Below are 16,907 nucleotides of genomic sequence, written 5' to 3' on the forward strand. Positions count from 1 at the left end.
CGGCGGCACCGCTACCCAACGAAATTTCTTGCCCTTCCCTCTCCTTCGATTTTTCGTATGTCCTGTTATTTGCCTGTTGGTGCTGTGGCGCATGCGCCATGAGCTCCTGCTGGACGACGATCATCGAGGCGAGCAAGCGGCCCGGCCAACTTGGTCCTCAATAACATTGGACCACCCGCCGACCATGCCAGCCGGCAGCACTGCCTAGCCAGCTAGTCAACGAAGCAGCACTTTCCGACGCTGTGGCTATTTCATTCATTTGGTTGGGCTGAGCGACTGTGCTGTGCGAAAGCTCTGTGTGAGTGCGTTGCGTGCCCCGTCTGGCCGAGCAGTATGACCGCTTCGGCCGCGCGTCAATTCTGTGAGCTGGCGTTTATGTGGGTCTATGTCCAAATATCGATGTGGAGGTGAGGGTCAGTTGGTCTCTCTCTGCCGCTTCTGCTCTTGCCAGCAGACGGCCAGCGGGTGAAAGAACGAGCGTTGGCCGACGAGCGAAGAGGAGGGCAGTAGAGCAGGCAGGCAAGAATTTATCCTAGTCGTTCGTCCGCGGCAGCTCGCTAGTCAGCCACCCAGCAACAGCAGCAGCAGCAGCACTGTCCGTAAAACAGGAGCAGGCGAGCAGCTGTAGGAGCCAGCAGCGCTGATAGCCCCGTGCTGTGAGTTGTCTGCTGCATGCTGAGCGAGTGAGCGAGCGAGCCTTTGCTGCAGGTTCTGTTCTGGGAGTTGTGTTTTGTGGGCGAGGGCCACCAGTGGTTGTTGGGTGAGGGGCCGGCTGAGAGACTCAAAGCAAGAGAAACGGAGAGTGAAAGAAATTGTATTGCCATTTTCTGGTCTGAGTTGTGCGCGGCTGCTGCTGCTGCTGCTGCTGCTTCCACCGCTCGATGTACTGCCGCTGCTGTTGCTGCTGCTGTTATGTCGATGGTGACGATGCTGTCGGTGGTGGCGATGGAGAGGGCAACGCAAGTGGTACTCGTAAGCGGCCGCTCATCAGAGTTACTTCGGCCTTCATGGGAGTAGCGTCGTGCCGTCGCATTGTGTCGTACAGTCCTTTTATTATTTCTTCTGATTATTCTGCTATATATCTTTGTGCATTTCGTGTTATTATTGTTGTCGTCGGTGTCGTTCCCCTGCTGCTAGTATTTGTTAATGGTGATCGTGGCCGTGCTGCTGCTGAAGATCGTCATTATTCTGCTCCGTGTAATAATAGCAGGGATATTCCCTGCTTCCTTGCGCCGTCGATCGTCAGCGTTCCACGACTTTGCGGTAGCTACACAAAGCCTCTACTAGGTATATCTGTTTACGCTGGCCACGAGGTATACACTTGGCGCAAACGGCAAGAATAACACTCGTAGATACATGGTGGCATTGCTGCCGCTGCTGCTAGGTCGTTCAAGTGGTAGAGGCGCCCGCAACTATCGTATAGCTGTAGGAGAATCTGTTTTACCTCTGTGACAGTAATCGTCGTCGTCGTCGACTTAGCATCGTTGACTTTTCGAGATTGACTTTTAGCGTAACTGCCGTAGTTACTATTAATCTATGTATAATACTATTCATGCTGCTGGCCACAGCACAACCGCGATAATCAATCGTATCGTATTAATTCACCATGAAGCTGTTGGTTGCTCCGCTGTTCACTGCGATGTGAGGGAATTACCGAAGAGGAGATCGTCATAGACGAGCACGCTTCGCATACGGTCACTGCTCACAATCACCGTCGTCGTCATCAGTATCTCTCCTCAACGCCCTCAACTTTCCGCCACCACCACCCCCTTCCCCCATCCCACCGCCCCTGTGGCTGTTCATGTGAGTGTATCTGTTTCTGTGTGTGTGTGTGTTCGCCCTCGAATCTATTCTCCCTCGTATCCGGTGGACGTATACCATAGTGCTCTCACTCAACAGCGGCAGTAGCAGCAATCTGTATTGGGCCGTGCTTATCGTATTGTACTGTTCCATCGTACTTCATTCAATCATCGACAATAGAACCAGTGCTGCTGCTGCTGCTGCTGCTGCTGCTGCTGCTGCTGGTCGTAGTGTTATAAGTAGTAGTGGACGGCGGCGGCGGCGGCGTCAAGTTAGAGTGTCGTTTTGTGACGGAAAGTCGAGTGTAGTTCCACAGCGCTCGAATGCAGCGGCCGGAGAAAGAACAGCGCGCACCACCGCCACACCAACATGGCCGCCGTGGGCCATCATAGGACTCAGGCGCTGGAGCGACGCCCTGCAGCCGCCCACCAGCACCATAATAATAATCAACAGCAACAACAACCACATCAACCACAACCACAACAACAACATAATTTTCATCACCACCATCACCTCCACATGGCTGCTGCTGCTGCTGCTGCTCACGGAGGCGGCGGCGGCGGCGGCGGAGGAGGAGGAGGAGGAGGAGGAGGAGGAGGAGGAGAGGGCGGGGGAGCAGCAATCGGTGGCAACAATGTCATCGGTGGAGCTCTCGGCGGGGGCGCTCCGCCGCCAGCGATACTGGCAGGGGGCGCCGCTGTGGCATTGCCCCAACACGGAGCAGGGGGCGTCGGTGGCGGTAGTGGAGGCGGAAACCGTCACCATCATGGGGGCACCTCGGCGCTAGCCGGCCTGTGCAGGGGCGGTGACGCTGGCCACAGTGGCCACCACAAGTGCAGCGCCATCTCGATGGGGGCGGCTACAAATTCGCTCAGCGGCTCAACGTTTCTCCTCGGCAGCTGTGCTTTCAGTGGTGTTATTGTGTCGAAAGTTGAATCGCTATTGGATTTGAGTGCGAAAGTTGTGGCAGCGCACATTCCGTTCCAGCGGATCGAGGAACGTTACAACCGGATACCAGAGCCTGTGCAGCGTCGCATTATATTCTGGTCGTTTCCGCGCAACGAGCGCGATATTTGCATGTACTCGTCGCTGGTATCAGCTGACACCGCCGACTACCAGAAACTGCCTTTCTATCGTGGATTAAAGTTGTACGAAAGTGGATGCGTCGAAAGCGTTCTACAAGTCGGTAAGTATGGTAGAAGTACAAAGAAAAACATCTAATTAAGGATTAAATTAATAGTCGGTATAGTGAAACGGAGGAATTAGGTACGAGACAGGGTCTGCTTGACCTCGTGTTTCGGTCCAGCAATTGTCAATTTTAAATGAACGAACATTACTGGACACCTACTATTTCTGTGTTAGGATATCATCGTAAGAAAGTTCCTTTACAGGTTTACCTACTTCACAATTTTCCATGAGTCTATACGTCACCTCCTCAGCTATGCGTGGAAGTAGATCGGTCAGAAGCAGTTGAATACTCTGAAGGAAGCTACCAGATTTCTTTTTAATCTCGTCATATTCGTATTCAGCTCGGAAGTTGAAAAACCGCAGTCCTGTTAGTGTTGTTTGTCTAGCATCTGTGAATCACAGGTGCGTTTCACGCTCTATGATATGTCGTCGAATGGGATAAACTAGTGAGAGGCTGGGCAGCATTAGCATATTTCGGTAGGTATTTCTGCGCATGCAAAAACTAAACGCTGACCATATAAATAGTACTAGCATAGATCTCTGCAACTAAGTGCACATTCGCATCGTTGTAAGTTGCAACTTGCTACTTCTCTGCGGATTATTGCCTCCTCGGTACGTGTGACTCTGTGTATGCACATGAATGAATACGAAAGTTCTTCTTGCGTTTTCTCTGCACAGTTTCCCCAACGTCAATAATCATCATTATGATTATATCTGCGGGAATGGTAATGATTCAATACTACGCCAGGCTTATGACTCAACCAGTTACCGGTAGTTAATACAGAAGAGTGTCGAAAGCGTTTATATTATAGTTTATGAATCTGTGGCTGTATACATCCGATGAATAAGAGGCTACGGCAGCTATATGACGCGGACAACTGTAATCGAAAGCAGTTGCATGACTCAAGTTCGAATCGTGCTCGAGAACTTATGGGAGTCACGGCGGCTCGGTGCGCCACGACGGTTTACTCTTCTCGTCGACCATGTTTGATGTTTTCATCCAATTCATTGCAACGGGAATGTTCTTCCGATTAGTTTCGTATCGTTCGAATAATATCGACGCATCGATCTGACCGGCTTTCCGGTTCATGTTAGCAGCGACAACGGCAAGTGGAGACTAATGCTTTTGAATATGAGCTATACGAGGACAGCGTCAAGTGGATAACCATCACTGTGCCTGATACAGGCAGAAAAAAAGCTACAGCAGGACACTTCTACTGTGCAGAATAACAAAACCTGGCTGGAAGAAACGGCAGCCATTGAAATCGGGTTTACGGCTTCGATTTGGTCTTTTCTAGCGAACCTATTATAAAATCTATCGGCGGAAAGGATGACTAGTGTTCGTTCGTTTGGAAACGCGCACTGTGCTGTTACTGCTGTCGCTGCTGTTATGGCTGACGCTAATGATAGCCGTCATAGGCCAATGTGTGAGGCGTAAGCCGTGATGGCTGACTCTTGTCAGGGGTTTTCAGAGGGCTCGAGTTATCTAAGGAGAGCCACTCGTCTCGTTTGGTGGCTGTCTGTCTGTCTGTCTGTCTGTCTGTCTATTTGTTTGTATGTATGCGTATGCGCAGATAAGTTGATGAATACGTGCATATTTCCTATCATATCCGTGTATACGTGTGTGTGACGGGGCGGACGTGCGTGCCGCCATCGTTGTGCCGGCGGTTCCTGTACATGGGAGAGGCAAAGTAATACTGTGGCAATGCTAACATCCGTACTAGTAACGGCGGTGGGCGGAAGGAACGTATTGATCATAACGAGCGAGCGAACGTTTTTACCCATCAACAATCGGAACAACGCCGCCGCCGTTGTCAGCAGTAGTTGGTTCTGGAGAGACAAAGACAACAGGAGCTGCAGCGGCTACACCAGCAGCAACGATAACAACAACACCACCATTAGCTTTAGTACTTCGCCCGCTGTTGCTGCCCCTGTTCGAGCAGTCTCTGCAAACGAGACCGCCGAGGCGAGGATGCCGGCAGCAGTTGTAGCGCGGGAGGGTACAGCCAGCAAGTTGTGATTAAGCCATTTCTTGTTGACTGTGTGCCGACTACTACCGACGCCGACGCTACTAGCTCCTTTGCTAGTCGAGAGGCAAGAGCCACTGTTGCACCGTGATGGTACGCTTTTGGACCGATGGACGATCGTCCATCCCGCTAGAGCATTCTCCATCTATCGGCCAGTAGCACTAGTAGTTAGCTTTGAAACAGTGAAGATGTTGTAGCGAGTCGCCGAAAGCAGAGGAGAAGCGTCTTAGTCGAGAATTACAGGCGTCACAGCAGCAGCAAAAATGAAGCCAACCAACTCTGTGCCAGCGAAAATGATACTAATACATGTTCCTAAAAGCCTAACGTTACTTAATTGGCGGTCGTAGTATCTCCGCGGCGAGCGTTTGTCAAAAGCAAGCCGAGAGACGGCTGATGGGTGCCCGTCCGCCTGACAAACAGATGAAAAACGCGACTTGTTTATTATGTTATACGTGTGACACAATAAACTAGCATGGGCGATGGTACAGCAGCAGCAGTTGTATCGCTAAAAGCGAAGGTGTGTCGAGGAGACAAGGACAGGCAGCGTCGACGGGCCGGCCAACAGAATCTCGCTGGATGGCTCATGGCTGTCCAAACGCTTTAAGAATCATGGCGATAGACGGATACGTGATCTAGCGATATTTCCCTTTTTTCCCACTAATTTTCGTTGGTGTTTGTATTATAGAAGATACCTAATAGCAGTAAGCGCCCTGGTTATTTTATGGCGATAGTGATACACGTTCAAAAAGATATGCAGAGGCTTATCAGAACTAGCGGCCCGAAATGAATCTGCCACATCCTTTCCTGCAAATCGATTCGCTTCATAGTGACCTTCATGTATGCGTGTGGATATACATAGTCGCGCATGCTTGAGTATGGGCTGGTTCATGCTAACGCATCGAGGAAACGAGGCTGAAAGTAGAATAGGGGGCAGAAGCCTGGGTTTTCTCGGAGCCTTCCAGAATGAATGTATGTTCACATGGAAATGTAACAGAATAAGAAGAAGTGCGTTCTACACGAAAGATGCTCATGTAGAGAGACACGCACCTTTTACTTCTACAATATGCATTATAAAACATACAATATGCCTTTTTCTTCACTGGAACAAAGGAAGATAAATGTAACAATCTATTATAATGGCGATAACTGTGCTTAACCAATACATTGAATTGGGTCATGCAAAGCTTACTTAAGCTTTTTGGCCTGGCCACTAAGAGAATACTGTATATACGTTTGTCTCGATGGCTAGTAGCTGTTGTAATGGTGCAACAGAGAGATTAAACGCGAAACATTAGTAGAAATAAGGATTGGACCTCCAATGGATAGGGGATGAGGGAGAAGCATTCAGGCAACGCGTTGTTTGTGTTTTATACTTAGTAGTAATGTTCAATTGAGGCATGAACATTTGTGCACTGTCTGACTAACAGGTCCCGTAAGTGAGAAATAATAACTGTTATTCTAACTAAGACAAGGCAATGTGTCACGCTTATGTGTCGATTGTCAGGTTGAATTTTTAGTCCATTTACATTTGCTGATGAGCTTGCTGGGTCAAATGTCCTAAAATTTGTGCTTAAATTAGCGGGTTTGCAAGAGAGATGAGCGGCTGCTTGAAAACGGCTAAACCTATTGGTCGTTCAGAGTGTCGGTTGTATTTTACCTTTGACTGAATGGCTTTCCATTGGTCCCGAATGCAGTACCTCAAAAAAGGTCCGTTATGGGCAGGTCGTATCCCATGGGAAAAGGCACCGCGAAGACGATTTTTTAAAGCGGTTCTTACTTCCTTTCGATGAAGGAATGAGGGCAACATCATTTTTCTTCAAGATTAATCCTCTGCAAAGAAGCTTCTACAGGCAACTTTTCAGGGGCTAGCTCGGTTGGCTAGAGAGAAAAGGGATCGACCGAAATATGGATTGATTTCCTAAAAGTTTCCGTGCACGCATCGACGAGTGTAACACCAATCCGAGGCCTTTAGAAATATCCCTTTGAGAAACCCATAGCGTTTTGCGCACAGATCATGATAGGGATAGACTCGTATTTGGCTGGCTATACATGATCAATTACACATACAAATAGACAGGCTGATAGGCTTATAATTTGTGAACAATTAAGGACTCGGGAAGCGTTTAGCCAATCATGATATTTTAAGAACATTTCAAGGCCAATTTAGGATGGACTTACTCCACGTTTTCTAAGTATTGCTTACGTATTGCACGAGCCTATGAGCTTAATGTTCCGCCATTGTTGTGAAGTTGGCACAAGCTCGGTCTGCGGCAGTATTGAGAATTCTAACTCTAAACTCTTATTTGTATATTATACAAGAATGATTTTTTACGAATTCGTGTAAATGTCTATTGCTGCAGTTGCGAAATTTGAGGTCATGAGTATTACAAGTAAGTAAAGAGTAGTTCGCTTTTTCTTCAACGAAATATCTTTTATATGCGCAAGATGAGTTTCTTCTTTCTTCTATTTAACTTTTACTGAGGGGTTCGTGAATAGGGATGGGGCTGCAGCAGTGGTGGTATTTCTTATTCCGGCTTCTTTGACTAACCCCCATTACGGGTCGTTGCTGAAATGGCTGGCACTATGGCAGAGAGAAATGTTGATTGAGCTATGCACCAGAAGCAGGACAGAAGGAGTAGTGCCACGCTAATGAACGTACTCTCAGATCGAGTTTGCGATTCGCCTGAAGTCCTCAGAGAAGCATCAGCTTACCGACCATATCGAGACTGAATACGGCCGAGCTCTGGTGACTTCGTCCCCCTGTTTTTGTTTCTTTTTCTAAGTTTCGTTGTTTGCCTTAAGCATTAAGGCAAGCCATGCAATTAACTAAGCAGCCAACCGCCAAACCAATGAAATACTTTTCAACTGCCTGCCCCTTCGAAAGCAACATGTCTGTTGAGGCGACTCCACCGAGACACCACCATCCCCAGCGTATGTCAGTAGGATCCAGCTTGCGTTGCGGTCCAACCTGTATATTATAGTAACAAGATACATGCAGACACACACACACACACACGCACTCGTACGTGCTCAGTGGTATTTGTTATCGTGTAAGGGGAATAGCGAAAAAAGAGAAAACCATACGCGCGCAAATGCACGTACATACTATGTGTGAGTAAAGGAAGGCGTACAACAGAGCAGGCGGTAACCGCGTGAATTTCTTCGAAGTACCGTTGTTGCTACTGCCGCGGCTGGAATCCGAGGAGATGTTCATCCGTCAGTCTCTTTTTTACTGGGTCCTTTGAGTGACGTAAAGCAGTTCCTGCTGTTAGAGCAGCGACAGCGGCACACGTAAGGTAAGTCGCAGCGGTAGCAGTAGCAAAAGTCATCTGTGTGGATGTACTCCTACAGGCTCAGCAGACTTCACTGGCGCCATTCTTAATCAGACTAGCTGAGCGTATCGTTGATTTCGTATCCCGGCCATCTTTTGCCTCTTATATCTCCTGCGGCTGTAGCAGCGCCAGAAGTAGTCTCCTCACAGTCGGCGAGCAGCGAAAGCGCAGAACAGGTTTGGGTAGAGAGAGAAACTTGCAAGCAGTGAGTGTCATGGTGGTGGTAAAACGACAGCGCTGTCGCGGCGATGGCTGCACTGCAGAAGCAGCTCTCTTGCCTCTCGGCAACGAATCAACTCCATCTTTCTTCATATGTTTTAAGCATCCTGTTCTGAGCCTCTAAGCTCGCTGCGCGGATTTCGGTTGTACGACTTCTAGCTGCAGCGATAGCAAGCAGATAGGGATACAAACTCAGTGAGTGTCCGGCTGGCTCACTGCCGTTTGCTGCTGTGCACGCTCGCTTCAACTGGGTGCTTTGGCTGGCTGGGTGGCTTCGCCGTGCTGCTAGCCTGCAAGCCTCGGAGGTACTCTAGTTACTGCTGGATGTTGAAGTTGTCTGCGAAGAGGGCCGAGAAGTCGCGCCCAGCAGGACATATTGTCTTGAAATAACGCAGGAGCACCGTTGCACTAGCCGACTTAGTAGCAATCGCAGCAGCGACAGTGAGAAGCAAGAACGCTGAGACACAGCAGCGTTGTAATAGCGGCCTATGCGGCCCTGTCTATCTGGCAGTTTGCTTAGCGGGTCGGTCGCTTTCCCGCCTGCCTCCCTGCCTACCTTCCTGCAGTCACTTGACTGTAGACAGCCTGACGGAAAAAGGATTCCATTTCTGTCCATACGCTGTCTGTCGCCTATCGCTACGAGTACTACTCTTACTACTGCTGCTACTCGTACACAACTGGTGTACATCGATTCTATATCGAGAAGCAGAGCTCAACGAGGAAATCTGCACGAGCCCCTCCGCTCAGGTTGTGCTGGTGGGGAAAAAAGGGGGGCTGTGCTCTTCGTCAAAACGGGCCCCTTTATTGGAAGAGGGAAGTTTATTAGTGCATTTGTTCCCAACAATTATAATTATATCTAATGATAGTAGCTAAGACGGAATTCCTGTATCTACTTCTTCCTTGTTTGCAGGCCCTATTTTTCTTTTTCCTTCGGCCACCACTGTGAACGTCGGTGGAAATACAGCTGAACCAAATGAGGGTGGAAGTGAAACGAGCCTCCTCTAGCTACTTATTCTGTTTCATGTTGTTCAAACCGCCTCCCCCCTTCTCCCCCAACCCTTGTACCTCCTGGCTGGGCCGGCAAACCAGCATGTCTGTGTGCATGTCAGCCTACGGAGAGCGGCAGGACTGCTCGTTGCCCGCTTTCTACTCAGCCGCCGCATGTCTGAAGACTCGATATCCCAGCCTCCTCTCCAGTAGTCTCGTTCGTCGTCTTCTCTAGCTGAAGTAGTGGGGAGCAAACTAGAGGGTAAGAGTAAATCAGGGACGTGCGCAATGTAGATAGCTAGCAGTTTTCTCTGTGGGGACCTCCATTCGTCTTGAGATTCGTTCTGCTCATCCACTCACCAGCCAGACTGAGTAGCGCAGCAGCTGCACCTCAGTATTCTGCGTGACCCTACACTACGTGTATTCGGATCTTTTTTGCTGGATATGTAATTCATGATCAGGTTTAATAGTGCTTTTCATATGTATGTGTACATCTAGCTTGTTTTTTTATGCTTTCAAGTTTTCTAGCTGCTGCCATTGCTGCGGTTAAACAATTTTGCCAGATAGACCGAACCCGATTGATATATACGGTAGCAGCAACGGAGCTTAGCTATTTCTGTCTCCTTATCGACCACTTTCGTCGTTTTTGTCTCAAGGAGCTCTAGGTATGAAGTAGCAGAAGAATGCGGCTCGATTCGGCCGTTCAGCGGCTTTAGCCAGGTGAACGGAGCAACGGACGTTCAGCAACCTAAGTCGGACAGAACAGAGCCGTCTGTCTAAATGATTTAACCTTGCTTCTTTTTTGCCCTCATAAATCAGCTAGGAACCCTCTGCACAGGGGCACATGTTTAGGCACATAGGCATATATATATATATATATGCATATATATATGTATAGCCCAGCCACTGGCAACCCAAGCCAAGCAAGGCCGTTATGGCTGTCGCGCTGGGTGGGGTATCGCAGTCCGGCATAACATACCAACGGCGCTTCTGCTCGTCAGGGCTCAATTCGAAACTTCTTGGGTCGCCATCGCGAGAATGAATTCACCATATCCGCTTTTCTGCTTTGTCGATTGTGGCATTCGATTGAATCGGAGCAAAAACGAGAACTGCAAGTAATGATTATGTCCTCCTATCTAAGGCGATTGGCCTACTACTGCGGTTACTACTGCGTAAAGTATAACCCCGCAAGGGCGGTGTGCGGCCTGTAGATTGAAAAGAGCAGCCTCTACTCTTCGATAGCGGGAGCGGCACCATCACTGGCAGCAGTAACAAACCATGGAAGCCCAAGCGTTCGGGTCGCAAAAGCTACTCGAACCAACGAAGCCCAGACCACGAAGTCGAAAAACTAAACGATCGACCTTCGTCTTACAAGCCGATGCGAAAGCGTAAGACTGCTGCCAAACAAAGAACTTCTCGGCAAAACTTTTGAGTTACGTGGTATAGTACACTGGTATAGGCAGCTACAAAAAGAAATCGACAATATGGATTAGAGGAAAGCACGAATGTGTGTACCCGTATCGTAGTGAAATGCAACCAAATTCAGATTCAACGAACAAAGCACGCTGTGCAAGGTTCCATGTTATCGGTTGTTCGGTCGCACCGATAGCGTATCAACGCCTATTCTACATGTATCGGCTAAGATGACTTATATACCTTACAATTATGAAAGGCAAGCAATCAAAGCACGAACATTTACTGTGAGAATAATTGTTATCGCCGGCTGATTCCCAAGCCAATCTTTTCACTAGTGAACTGTTCAGTCAAGATGACGGGGATCCGATCTAATGAGCAGTAATAACCTTTCGAGTTAATTACACAGTACTATCTCCTCTGATTTGCCCCTCCTCTCCTCTCTAAACGCGTTTTTTCTACCCCTTATTTACTTACCTTGTACCTAGTCGCTTTACAAGTAATTACTACTACTAGTATTAGTACAATGGTTTAGCTAGCGATGTCTCTTTTCTTTCGTTCCCTTACGGTGAAATCTCCTCCATTTTTCCCTCTTGCACTCTGTCGAAGGACAACGAAGGAAAACAATGCGCAGTCGAGCAGAAGAGGTAGCAGCATTACAGTTGGCTGCCATTACTGCTTGTCAAAGGGAAATGTCATCATCTTATATCATAATATAGTTTTTGCTGCTTATATTTTCGCCGCTGCTACTGGCTAAAGTGAGATGAGAACATTAAAGACTACAGAGGATGGAGCACCGCGAAATTCCACTAAATTCTTCGCATATATACGGATGCATTTGCTGCTACAGAACGCGCTGTCAGCGTCAGTGGGCCCGCTAACCGCGTGCCTCCCTATACTGTCGCTACTGCGTCGTTGTCGTAAACGCGTCGTTCGCTCGAAATGTATAATTAGAGAGTTATCGAGTGTCCATAGTTGTACAGATACATGCGTAGCGACATGTACAAGCAAGGTCTAGCTATCCTCCGCGCTTTACGCATTCGCATCTCGAGCTGCCGCTTTGGCCATCGTATCATGACGATCACCAGCTGATTCGCAGTTGTGTCTTGAAAACGCTTCAACACAGCGACCCATGCTGGCTGGAACGTGAACGGGCTTACGTCAATGTAGAGGCTACAGGACTATTCTGTCGTACGTCCATCCGGCGACGTGGCAATCCGACCGCCGCCGATGCTTGTGCTTGTTGCTCGCCCTGTCCATAGCAGAGTCGCTACGAGTATTCGCCTATGTCTGTGACTTTCCGTACTAAATATATGCCTATTTAGGCTAGTTAGCTACTAGCTGCCGCCCGTGCACGACACTGAATCGGCTGATGTTGAGATATATTCGTGTAAGAAGGCGAGCGAAGACCGTTATTATTACTTATTATCGCAGGCTATGATATATAAAATTTCACACGTTATTGCGTTTGCAAATCTGAATCAGGAAGCAGATCTTCTTGCCGCTTAGTAAGCGAACGGGCCATAGCGAGGGGTATAGTAAGAAAACGAGGCAAATTCCGAAGTTAATCATTTAATTAAGTACTCGTGATCCGTTTTTTATTAAGAGTATTTTTCTTGTGTACGTGTGTGTCGGAGGCTTTGGGTTATGATTAGCGTGTCATGTCATGGTCGTATCGTTTGTCTATACTGAATTGTCGTTAGCCAAACAGGATCGTTTCTGATTATAAGTCGGACATTCTTCTGGTCCGCCCCGGCCTCGCCGCTATCTGGATCTTGCTGTTCACGCTGCAATTTATTATTAATACAACGATTAGAGGTTGCCAGAAAGTGTCTAATAATCGGTGAAGCGAAGTCCTGCAACATGTGGTATTATGTGGCTCGCTTTGAATAGACTCAGCTTGTTTATTCGGTACGTGTCAGGGAGTATCGGAAGTTCATTTTGTTGATGATGCGGTACGTACGCGCTTCACTTCTTCGTTGAGCTTACTCAGACATGTTCTGAAGAAAGATTGAATCTATGTGACACAATTGAAATACTACGTTGAACCGGTTCAGAATCGTGTGAGGCACGGAGAATTGCTATGATAGGAAATTTGCGCCCCGCTAATGAACAGACTGATTCGCGCTCTGCTGCACAGCGTAATATCGAGACAAATCTGGCCACCGATAATTTTCCCTAATCTATCTATAGCGATGTCTTGATCACTCAACACATACGTTGCTACTTATAGCACGACGACTTTTACGATTGGTTGTTAGGATAGGCTATTTTGTTTTTACTCTTTACAACGAGTAGGCATTCGAATACACGCCCGATGTGCACGATGACGAGTACGTGAGTACTTCGTAAAAATTATGCAGTTAGCTAATAAAAGCACATCACGGATACAAACGTAAGATGTATTTGCATAATGTTCGATTGCTGACTTTTTTTTTTGTAGTTGCGCTATGTAAATCCAGAGTAAAGCACGAAGAAACATAATACAACGATCACAAGCTACATCAATCCTTTATTATAAGGTCAGTAGTTGCTAATATGATGTACCAGGCCTAAAGCTCGTTCCGCCCAAAGAGAGAGGTAGGGGGCGATCCGCGAGAATTTGTGTGTCGAGGATAAGGGCAGTTTAATGGCTCGTCAGAAAAGGTTTACTTTTATTTATCCTCTGAGAAAGATCAAAATCCATCATATCGGTCACGGCAACAACTGCAACAGCAGCAGTAACGGCGGCGATAGCTACAGTGACGCTGAACGCGCATTGCAATACCGCTGATAATAGCAATAATTCTGTTTACTGCAGAATGCATGTGTGTTTGTGTGTACAGTATCATGGCATTGGCCGCATATCTCGTATTTGAGACTGGTCTATGCAGTCACACATGCACACATCGAGGCAGTCGCTCAATGCAGTAACAACAACGACTACGCGCCTACTTTGTGTATCTGTAAAGAATGCCGACAAGCTGTGCCTGAATGTGCCTGTGGTTTCGGCCACAATATCTACCGATCTGTCTGACTGCATGTGTGCCGGTGTATTAAGCTAGAAGGTTCTTAAGATTAAGGCCTTTCTCTTGGCTATTTCTTTATGGTATCACTGAGCAGCGACTGGCTGTATCGTTGGTCTCTGCGTCTTCTCGCAGTTGTATGCAGATGGAAAGCAAAACAACGTAACGCAACGGTGGCGCAGCAAGCGTCCTGTCTCGCTTACTGTTGCCGTAGCGGCTTCTGCCGGTGGCGATGCTCCGTTACCAGCGAGAGGAAGAGGAACAAGCGCGTAACTACAGCGCGGGCCGCAGTACTTTCGGTTGGCTGCATGGCCTCGGTCAGCTTCTTCTCCCGAAACATTCGTCGCCATTCGACTTTTACTTTCACGCCTATGTTAATCTTGAAGACGACGGAGACAAGCGGTCGCAAGCCTGGTAAAATTTCGTGCGAAAGAACGTGGTCCGAACGAACAGGCTGCTGCTACTGCTGGCCAAGTTATTCGTTTCAGGCCACCGCTATTATTGCTGTAGTTGCTCCGGCAGGCGCGGCTGTTTGAGTGAGGGGTATTACTGGTAGGAGGGGGATGGGGCGTAAGGGGGAGTGATTTATCTGTGGAGAACACTACACGGACTCAGTGGCTGGACCTGGACGTTCGGGTCGTCTTGACTTGGCCCCGCCGGCCTTTCTTCTTTATCTACTTGTTCTAGGGCCTGATGCCATAAAAATTCAAAATCTATATTATACGCACATAAAGCTGCATAGAAAAATCGCCCGTTTTTATCTCTATCGCCCTGACGCGGAGGTAGCGGTGGCGATAAGGGTGCCTGGCATTGGACGTCCTGCAAGTTTTCTCCTTTTTCACTCTCTTGGCCCTGATAGGGCAGCGTTTGACCGGGCCGCTGCTGTCGCCGCTGCTAGAAGCAGCGGGAGGAAGACGGAAACTGCAGGACGAGGACGACGTGTAGTTGGTTCGGAACCTCTCGGTGGCCAGACCGTCCAGGAAGCCCAGCACTATAGCGTCAAGGGCTCATTCGGTCGCCTAGAAGCGTACTAACTAGCTGCCCTATGCAACTAAAGCCAATGCCGCCTCGTCCTCATCAAACCACGGAGCGGGTCCCATACAACAGCAGTGCGTTCTGCTACTGAAGTAATTCCACATTGATTACTAGAGTAATATTGCATGGAATCCGAGGCAGTATAACATACATGTTGTATGTTTTTAAGCCTACGCTAGGAATCGTTCTGCATTAAACCTATTACTGAACGCAACTCATGCGTAAACAACTAGGTTTTTCATGTTAAACCTATTCGCTGGTCCGGAATCTATCGTACTATTGACAGGTGTTATTCGTTCTTCGTTTGTTACGTGAGATAATCCTCTAAGGGACTGCTTTACGGTTTAAGCTAAAGACAGATAAAACGGGAGAACTTTCGTTTATTAACCACTTTCTTTATTAGAAAAAATTGAAGCTAGACTGCGTTAGGTCCGCTTGAAAGCCAATGGCAGCTAGGTACTTTAGTCACTTGCGCCTAGGCACCTTTAGGTCTTTTTTTCTTATTACTGGTTTAACACTGGTAAGAGAGTTTTTATTTAACAAAGTATCTAAACAAATGTTTAAAGTTTTGCGTCTGCTAAGCATTGTTTCAGATGGCTGGATCCCGGCACGAAACGAAGTGTTGTGAGGGTAAGTTCGCGGTTTACGCTTGCCAACTTATCTTTTTTAAGAGGGTTTAAGCAGTACTTCCATGTGTGACCAGACACCATCAGACGGGGCTTATATATACGAGCCGAGTGCGAAGCTCTGCCCTGACGGTTAGACCTATCTTCGGCGAGCCTGCTACACACCACTAACCTTCAAGTTCTCCTTTATGCTTAAATCCGACGCAACCTAGAATGAAACCCGTTTTCGAACTTAGACCGTCTTATCAATAAAAGTCCTTAACTTTATTAGATGTTGGGATCTCATCACTCCACTAAAACTTACCAAAGCAAGTATCACCATCATCAAGATTCTCTATCGCTATATATAACCACGCCATGCGTGTACTAAGTGTTCAGACCTGTTCATACAGCCGGTTCGCTTATACCTGCACACATTCGATATACCTGGCTTACGTTGACCGTTCGATACAGGCGTTTGTATTATATATTCTAGCGTCATTTATCCAAATGCAGTTATCTGGGCACCAGAGAAGGAAACAACCTTTACTGGATCCTTACTACTGAACGTAAAAAGTTAATTATTTTTGCCTAAGTTTTTGAATATATATAATTTCGTGGAGATATTATCCACATTCGGTTTCCTAAGTAGCCTGTGAGTATATGTGTCGTGCCGGTGTTATCGTTACCATGATTTCATTATGGGCGCCAAATAGGATAACAAATAACAAATTACGCCTCGGGTCATGTGGGCTAGAGGCTCACTGCGATACAGTGTTATGCTCGGTAGATACTCTTATCTAGGAGGTCGGAGAATAGTTTAATATGTTACAGGTCTACTGCCGTCGCTGCCATTTTCAGTGGTTGCTATCGATTGGTAGCCGAACGTGCGTATCCAGTTTCTGAGGCAATGCTTGCCTCTACATTTTAAGGGATACTACTAGTACTATTGCGACCGATGCCATGAACATTCACCGGTAATCCGAGGCGTTCAGCTGAGAAAAGTAACAAGAAACGAGAGCAGAGTACTGCATTTCAGCCCATGAATCAGAGGCAGAAGGTTCAGTGCTGCAAGGTTATGAAGGAAAACGGACGAATTCCCTTGGTTGGAACTTGCCGTTGAGCCTCGTCTATAGAAGACTGGCGGAGATACTGGTCTTTGGCAGTACAATAATAATAATTTACTTTTATTAAACCCCTCTAATATTAACCCGAATCCGGCTCCGGGGATGGCTCCTGTTTGCGTTGGCAACGGTTGGTCAGGGGTGAAGCCGAACTGGGACAGAATGCAAAGAA

The 16,907-nt window shown here is 47.7% G+C and overlaps 1 protein-coding gene across 1 annotated transcript in view; it reads left to right on the plus strand.

Moving 5' to 3' along the window:
- Nucleotides 1-2,123: 2,123 nt before the first annotated feature.
- Nucleotides 2,124-16,907, plus strand: part of LOC111258623 (zinc finger SWIM domain-containing protein 5) — an 83,796-nt gene continuing 69,012 nt past the window's right edge. The window contains exons 1-2 of the mRNA XM_086967553.1: nt 2,124-2,178; nt 2,375-2,986. Coding sequence (XP_086823679.1) covers nt 2,124-2,178; nt 2,375-2,986 — 667 coding nt within the window. The remainder of the gene's footprint in view (nt 2,179-2,374; nt 2,987-16,907) is intronic.

The sequence above is a fragment of the Varroa jacobsoni genome, unplaced genomic scaffold (assembly GCF_002532875.2).
Source record: "Varroa jacobsoni isolate VJ856 unplaced genomic scaffold, vjacob_1.0 scaffold_253, whole genome shotgun sequence".
Lineage (NCBI taxonomy): Eukaryota > Metazoa > Arthropoda > Arachnida > Mesostigmata > Varroidae > Varroa > Varroa jacobsoni.